Here is an 8,400-nt window from a genome sequence, read left to right as displayed (position 1 = left end):
CAAGTACCCTTGCTTTTCATTTCCTTGTGTCTTAGTCCTGCCCACGTAAGATGCGAGGAAAACATAACTGAAATGTATCAGCAACTAATTGGGTTACCATAAAATTTGATACAAGCATTCATGTTCCCCTCAGAATGAAATGTAATAATTTAGTTACCTTAACCTTTCATTGCTATTATGAAAATGTTATTAAAGTGTTATTAGCATTTAGTTCAAAACACTGACAACAAGCACAGCCTTGTTATCCGTTTATAATCCAGCATAGTTTCTGGTAGTTTAATATAGGCCTAAATGTTGAACCAGTTCATCATTAAATTAAAGTGAAGTTATAGAAGTCATTCAAGGTTTCATACTAAGTGATGCAGGAAATAAAATACTTCCCCACCACTGTAGATGCACACACTCAGAAATGAAAGGTATATTTACAGATGGAAAGTTAATGCTGCTGCAAGCTGTTCCTACTGCCACTGCTGTCTTTTCTCTATTCTCTGCTTCAGATTGGGAGTTACTTTTTTATTACAAATATAACATATATTACAAAACTTAAATCAACTACTGCAATAAGGTATTGACAGCATTGTTAAACAATATATGTATACATTTATAGGCTATTAGTGTTTAGAAAACATCATGAGTTTATGTCAGTTTTCATATGGTGCTTTGTCAGTGTTGACGCTGAATATGATCATTCTAAAAAAGACCTTTGAATTTGACAGCATCAGTGACTGAAGATGTAAGGTAACAACCTGAGAGTGTATTGCAACGCCATACTGCCCAGATGGCATGCCTTTCTACAATATTTACAGTTCAGCTTTACATGTTTATTCTGAGTAAACCTCATAAAACAAAAGGACTGTTGGAGATCTTCAGTTCTTTTCTATGTGCATGTATTATACGTAGCTGAACCTCAAAGGCTATCATCAAGCCTATCATCACAAATTCAAATGACTTAATCAGTCAAATCATTCTTTGGTGTTTGTTATGCATAAATCAGTAGCAGCTTGTAAAGCTTTTCTCTTCTGCTTTAAAGTGACCCTCATTAGTCAATCAACCAAACATATTATTAAGATCTATCATTCACCCCTGTATGTATATTACATGTACAGTAGCCTCAGGCAGAGGTGCTTGGGTCAGTTATACAATTTTTAAGGTCATTGAAAGTTAGATCATTAGGTATTCCATAACAGGCTTGCTACATAAGTAAGACCTAAAAAAAACAAATGACCCTAATCTTTTTCTTACTGAATAATTTTTGGAGAACTGAATATAGCTCATGTCTCCAACCCCACACACCAGAACAAAACATCTCTGCTTCATAAAAGAAAATGATTGACAGTACACAGTGTTGTAATGCGTAAAACGATGTGCTTTATTGTTGTCGCCTGTGAACTGGAAGAAACTAAATCCAATGAAAGCAGAGGTAACATTGAATCTATCTCCAGCAATCTGATCAGACGCATCATCCAAATGACTTGCCATGCATGGCTTCGGGTTAGCGAGATAGATACCTGCTCGAAACTATGACCTTCTTCTAGGTCATCAACCTGCTTTATAACCAGGAGACATGTCATACAGCAGCCATATGGAGGTCTTCTACTTGGAAGTGCTAAAAAAAAATTAAATTTTACATTTATTTTGTCTTTGAGTGAATATTATCATTAACATTTTCTGTTAAGTTTTGTTATGAAATAGCAATTGTGGTGATAAAACATGAGAAACTTGAGAGCAGAAAATAAAACAAAATACAGCCTACTATAAAAATTAACAATATGAAAGTAGTTTTCAACTGCACTGAATCAATGATTTATATGTTTTTTGTTTTAATTTCAAATTTTTGCTTTGGTTTTAACATTTATTCAGCTGTTTTACAGTTTAACTTGCAAACAGCAGTGACAACAAAACAGATATTTCTGAACAGGAGTGATATTTCATCTGGGTACTTTACAGTTGCTATCAGTGTGAAAACACCTCAAGGTCCGTGCTGGGTTTTTGGTCTTAGTAGGGGGGTGGTCACTGTAGGGTAGGAAAGATGAGAGAGAGAGAGAGAGAAATAATCATCCTGGACTTGGTAGAAAAACCGGTTGTTAACAATATCTAAGAAAAGCTTCACCACTGATTTTTCACCCCTTATCACATTGAGTTATCACACATTGCTAGTTTGTGCATAACAACCTCATGTTCTTCATTAAACTTTGTATGCAAACAACAGAATACAACTTTGTCACACTGAGTCAGCTAGCCTATAATATCTATCATCTTACAAGATTCATGTCACATTCTTATAGCAGATCTTAATTTTCATTTGCCTTCTTCATTTTTGTTTTCATAATTTTTAGGTAGATGTATTTGAGATGTCCCGGAGTTAAACACATATCAGACAGGCCCCGATGCTTGCCTATTATCCTCTCTCTTCTCAAAAATTCACACTTACTGTTATACCTGTGTGCTGCTGTGTTTGTAAAATTAATTTATGGATGCTTATATTGCTATCACAGGACACCCTTCAAACTGTAAAGTAGTATGGACATGTCCCATATAAGCAGTTTTTGTCAGTTTCTTTCACACAAGTTCACAATCAACAATATTATGTACAGGAAAGCACGATTCTCACCGCATGTTGTACACATATATTTAATCTGGTTTGAAGACTGTATGTTTTTATCTGGAGGGAGTTGAATTTTGAAAAAAAAAAACAACAACAAAAAAACCAACGTACCACATTTAATCCACGCTTCGTCTTCTACGTGAGATTGCTTTAGAAAGAAAGAGATGAAATGAGAGTTCATCAAATCTTTTCAAACAGCTCAAAACTCAATTAGATTTTAAAGACAGTTGTTGATTAGACATTTATTTTAATTACTTTTTTAGACAGATTTTTGCAGAAAGTTAGATGAGAAGAGAATGCTCTCACATCTGAACACTAAAAAATATGAAGCTACAGCCAGCAGAAAATTATCTTTGCTTAACATGAAGTCTGGCTCTTTCTTAAGGTAACCCAAGCTGCCATTTTACAAAGGATATGTGCCCAACTTCACAGAGATGACAAGATTTTAGAAAATGAACAACAGGTCAAGAATGAGACTGGCACAGAACTCCTAACTTCTGTTTTGTTTTGTACAAATTAAACAACCAAGATAATGTGTAATAGTTAGGTTTAAACAAGCTGGTAGGCACATTTTGTTACCAAGCTAGGCTAGCTCTCTATGCTAAGCTAAGCTAAGCTAACCACTGGTACTGTAGGATCTTCATTTTACTGTATAGTCTTGAAAGTGGGATTGATCTTCTCATATAACTCTTGGCACAAAAGTGAACTGGAATACTGACCAAATTGTCAAGCTTTTCCTTTAACTACTGCAAAACAAAATGTAAAACTTACAATTTAGAGAATACTTACTCATACCAGCATTACTTCCTGGGCAGGGAACTGAGGAAGTGACAAAAACACAGTCATACACAAATTGTAAGAACATGTGTATCATATTTATCATGTCAATGTTTATTTTATGACCTACCTGAGTATGTCCTGGGCTGACAGAAGTTAATTTTCATCCCGTTCTGTCCCAGTGGTGCTGCCACTACTGTATAGACGTCCCCACATGTTTCCTCCTGGATATCACAGTATATGCTACCGGCAATTGCAATACAGGTGTAGTTGGCTGCTGTCCCGTACAGCTCTACCGTGTGGTTGTTGATCTGAGGGCCCAATGAGCGCCAGTACACCCTGAGAGAGTTGTTGGCCCTGCGATAGAGCTTGACACCTGATGGACAGCAGGGGCCTACAAGAAAGTGCAGGGGTTTTAGTAGTCGAAAATGTGCTGCAGCTTGTGATGAGTATAAATGATTTAATAAAATCTATTTTATCAATTCCACTGTCTAACCATACACCCCACCCTTCACTTCACACCATAAAATAGCCCCCCTACCTGCATGTGGTTATATAAATTTTATTTGTAATTTTTCTTTTTCGGTTCATTCTTGGTCACCTGTGACTGAATATATACATACAGTACATGGTTGTCTTGGCCTATATCTAATGGCTTGGTTGCCTATTGATTGCTCAACTGACTAATTTCATCAGATTTTTGGGGGATTTACATACTTTTTCCTTCCACTTGAAATATATTTCAAATATACATGCACTGTATGTGTTAGTCCTCACTGGATGAGAATCCACGATAATTGCACTCTGACTTGTGTCCAGTGCTGCTAATAGCATCCATGTAGACGCTGTAGTTTGTGCTGCAGGTGATGCATCCCATCAGGCACTGGGTGTTTAGAGTGTGGCATCTGGCATGGCCATGGGAGGACATCAGAGTAGTGATGTAGGAGCGAGCTCCACTGCCAGGTGACCAGGTCACATTGGTCATAGCCTGAGTGACCTGGTTCACATTTATAGACAATGGACAGCAAGGACCTCGGAAATAAAAATAAAGAACAATAATCACTACTGGAATGCATGTGTATATAATTAGAACATTTTGACTTGACTAAACATATTTAAAATAACACATTTAAGTTCATATTCTTATTACCAATTGCTGTAATTTTGACATTATTGTTACATTAACAAGGCAAATGGTGTATACTGTTTGTGACAGCTTAGATAGTAAAAAGAAAAGTGACAAAATCACATTCAGATACTTTACCTGACCTTACCTGACTCGACATTTACTTCTAGTGATAAACAGTGAAACTGTGTGTACCTGTTTCCAGAGGTTTACTGTATCCGGGTAGACTTTGTCCTGCAGCTGTGATGGCCACTGTTGTAACTTCATAGGTTGAACCACACGGCAGCTGTGTGAGCTCACAGGAGTTATTTCTTGTCTGGCAAGTGTGTGTGTCATAGCGCCCAGTGGCAGTGATGGTATAATTTGTGTTGAGTGTGTTGGGGGTGGTGATCAGGACTGTGTATGTGGAGTTGTTTGTCTGTATTATATTCTGGATCTCTGGTGTGCATGGAGCTGTGGCAAGACATAAAAAAAATGGATGCTGTCATAAAACAACATATAAGAGCAAAGTGAGAAATTATTTTAAAGAAACCATTTCAGAATAAGATTATGATTATAATACTATTTTCATGTCTGTATGGTAACTATAAAGCCACTTCCAGCAGCAGGTTAGCTTATCTTAACATAGCATAAACACTGAAAACACTGTTTGTTTGTTACTTTTAAATGCAGTCAGGCTAGCTGTTTCCTCCTGTTCCCTGTCTTTGTACTAAGCTGTTGTTGACAGAGTCGTACACACATCAAAATGGTCTTGATCTCCTCTCCAAATGCTTCTGAGAAACACTTAGGTATATTTCTCAAAATGTCTGACTATTTCTTTAGTGAGTTCTGGTTTATCTAATATTTGTTGGCTGATCAGCCTATCTCAGAATTACCTGTATCTTATGCTAGATGTCAATGTACATCTACATAATCTTGTCAATACCTGTCTCCTGTGTGAATTCTGTGCAGGTGCGGTTGCATCCTTGTAACTCGCTGCAAGGTGTGACCATCACAGAATAAGCTGTGTTGCAGCTCAGATCCGACAGCGCGCACACTGGTGCTGTGTCGTTACAGTGGATGACATCATTAGTCTGTGCTGCTGTTGTCTCATACAGCTCAGCTCCTTTGACTGGGGTCCACATGACCTCCAAGGTGTCTGTAGAAACCAGGTTTATGGTAATACTCTGTGGACAACAAGGAACTGGGGGATGGGGTGGTTGGAGAAATGCAAAAAATAGGTGACACTAGTAATTAACAATGTGGAGAAAGAACCATGTTTTTGAACTATTTTCTACCAGTCACTGTTTATGCTTTATGTCACTACAATATGATTGTCAACTTGCAGATACTTTAGGCTATACAGTAGGTTTATCATGCTGCTTTTCCACAAAGGTTTCTTTGAAAAAGAACGTTATGGCTTGTCATTTCAGGTAAGGCACAGATGTAACAACAAACAGGATGGCTCTGTTTTATGTGCCCTAAGCAGCTATGATAGTGTGCTTAATACTAGGGAAATAGTGTTGTGAGAGAAGTGGGACACCTAAACGGAATACAGCCATTTTAACAGTATTAATTACACCTGTGCTTTCCTGGCATGACATGTAAAAAAATCCACTGTGACAAAAGGCATATTTTTATAACAATGCCATGGTAAGGTCTCAGAGAAGGTCAGACGTCTGAGATTTGGAGTCAGCTGCCAAAAATCCTTCAAGTGAAGATTATGTCAGAAAAAGAGACCCAGAAGACAACCAAAACAAGCAGAATATGAAAAGGACAAAGGGCTTTGGTTGAAAGTTTTCTTAAACACACTAACAAGGAAGAATTATTCAAATAGACTCTAATTAGCTCATGACAATGAAATATGTTTTTCAGAACAAAACAATCTGACTTAACAGTCACTGTAATAAACCATGATCATATTTCTGGAAAGTTTCCTGTCTGCAGCTTCATTTCCACAAGATGGTGATCAATCACTGACAACATGTGTGCTGCTAATAAAAAAAAGTCAGTTGAAAAATGTTGCTTATAATGGAAAGCACACACTATGTGAAATGAATGGGCTACAAAATACACAAAACCTCTTGACAACAAAAACTTGAACATATATAGGTAGTTCTGTGTTGTGGCCGTACTTGTGGTGTAGTTGCTGACATGTGAAAAAGGGCTGGCACCAGCACTGTTGTACGGGAAGACTGTTACGAAGTAGGTGTAGCCGCATGTGCAGGAAAATGGGCAGATGGTATTAGTGGTGTTACATGAGTTCTCAGTCCCATCATCCCTCTTTATGAAAGCCATGTAGAACTCCACCAGCAACACCTTATCCCACTTCAGCAAGCAGTTTCCTGCCTTGGGCTCCTCCACCCAGGTGTTATCTGGAGCACAGGGGTCTGACAGAGAAAAAGTGATGGAGGTTCAGAAAAAAAAAAAAGGACATCACTTGTTAAAGGAAATGTTTGACATTTTGGGAAATACCCTGCTCATGTTCTAACTGTGATTATAATAAAAATACTGATAGCCTACCACTGTCATGCCTGCACAGTTTAAGAAGCTTTAATCAGAACATTGCTAGCATGGAAAACTGGAAAGACTATAGACAGTAGGAAACAGATAAACTGGTTTTGTCCAAAGGTACAAAGTTCTCCATCACTTTTACCCCTCACCATACTACAGGTTGTACCTTTTGTTTTTGTACAATTTGAACAAACAAGAAATACAATATTCATTTGTGATGGTTTGAGGTGTTTTTTAACCTTTGGTCAGAGCCAGGCTAATGGTTTCCCTGCTTTCCAGTCTTTGTGCTAAGCTAATCAGATAATAGCTTCATAATTATACTGTAGGCATGAGAGTGGTATCAATATTCTTGACTACTGTAAATCTCAGCAAGAAAGTAAATTGTATTTTCTAAAATGACTATTTTGTGTCTGATATGCCGAATGTGTACAAAAATGCTGTATGTAACTGTGTGTGATATACCTACATGTAATGTAACCTTCTGGTTGTGAGGGGTTGCTGGGACCAGCGCTATTATAGGCTGTGACAAAGACAGAGACGTTCTGGCCACACTCTACAGGTATGATGTTACAGTAACCAAGGGCTGAGGAACAGTTTTGACCATTGGAGGTCCAGGCAGTGTAGTTCTCAGCTCCCTGCACTGGTATCCAGAACACAGCAACAAGAGACCGACCACCAGTGTTCACCTGCACGTTGACCACATCTGGGCTTGAAGGACCTGAAAATGAAAACCAAAAAGTGTTGCCAACAGCTTAATTTTGGGATTGTAGTGTAGGGTTTTCACATCAAATTAATTGCTATTATGCTTACGTGTGATCTGGCAGACAGTGAGGTCGTCGCCAGTGAGACCACTAGAGTCCCAGGCTGTGCCCTTGATACAGTAGGTAACCCCTGCTTCAAGGTTATCAAAGGTCATTGTGGTGTCAGTGGTGTTCAGTTTGAGGCGGGAGCTGGAGCCTTCACGGATGATGCAGAGTGTGTAGAGGACAGCGTTGTCCACTGGAGGCCAAAACACAAGGATGGAGTTGTTGCTCGGGGAGGTGGTGTTCAACATGGGCGCGGTAACCACTACAGTAAGAGAGAGTAATGAAAAAAACTGAAACAGATAAACAGGCTCCTTACTTCCACTCTCTCCCTGTCATGTTTTGTAAGAAGAGTGAAACGGAAACAATTTCCCTGTGATTATGTTACTATCATTTCTCCTTCAGGAAGAGAGACAACCTAGTTCTCATGGTTTCTCTTTTTAAATTATGACATTAGTATAGCACAGATGGATGGATACAGTTTCCACACTCACTGTGTTAGCTACAAAGATTGGAATCTGTGTGACAATGCAGTGAAATAATACACTGTTATGGCTATTGAAATGAGATGACAGGCTATTGTCCTACAGGAATAA

General features: G+C 38.3%; 1 protein-coding gene across 1 annotated transcript; it reads right to left on the bottom strand.

The window, feature by feature from the left end:
- Positions 1-1,843: 1,843 nt before the first annotated feature.
- On the bottom strand, positions 1,844-7,917 carry LOC109969246 (fibronectin type III domain-containing protein 7-like). Its single transcript, XM_020615972.1, has 10 exons — positions 7,812-7,917; positions 7,468-7,719; positions 6,623-6,877; positions 5,434-5,691; positions 4,704-4,961; positions 4,160-4,414; positions 3,513-3,776; positions 3,395-3,424; positions 2,717-2,753; positions 1,844-2,013 (listed from the first exon to the last, which is right to left on the bottom strand). The coding sequence occupies exons 1-9, from the start codon at positions 7,915-7,917 to the stop codon at positions 2,722-2,724; spliced, it is 1,710 nt and encodes a 569-aa protein (XP_020471628.1). The 3' UTR covers positions 1,844-2,013; positions 2,717-2,721.
- Between the last annotated feature and the right edge of the window lie 483 nt (positions 7,918-8,400).

The sequence above is a fragment of the Monopterus albus genome, unplaced genomic scaffold (genome assembly GCF_001952655.1).
Source record: "Monopterus albus unplaced genomic scaffold, M_albus_1.0 scaffold172.1, whole genome shotgun sequence".
In the NCBI taxonomy this organism is placed as follows: domain Eukaryota; kingdom Metazoa; phylum Chordata; class Actinopteri; order Synbranchiformes; family Synbranchidae; genus Monopterus; species Monopterus albus.
Note: the sequence above shows the minus strand (reverse complement) of the source record. Positions and strands in the feature narration are given on the sequence as shown.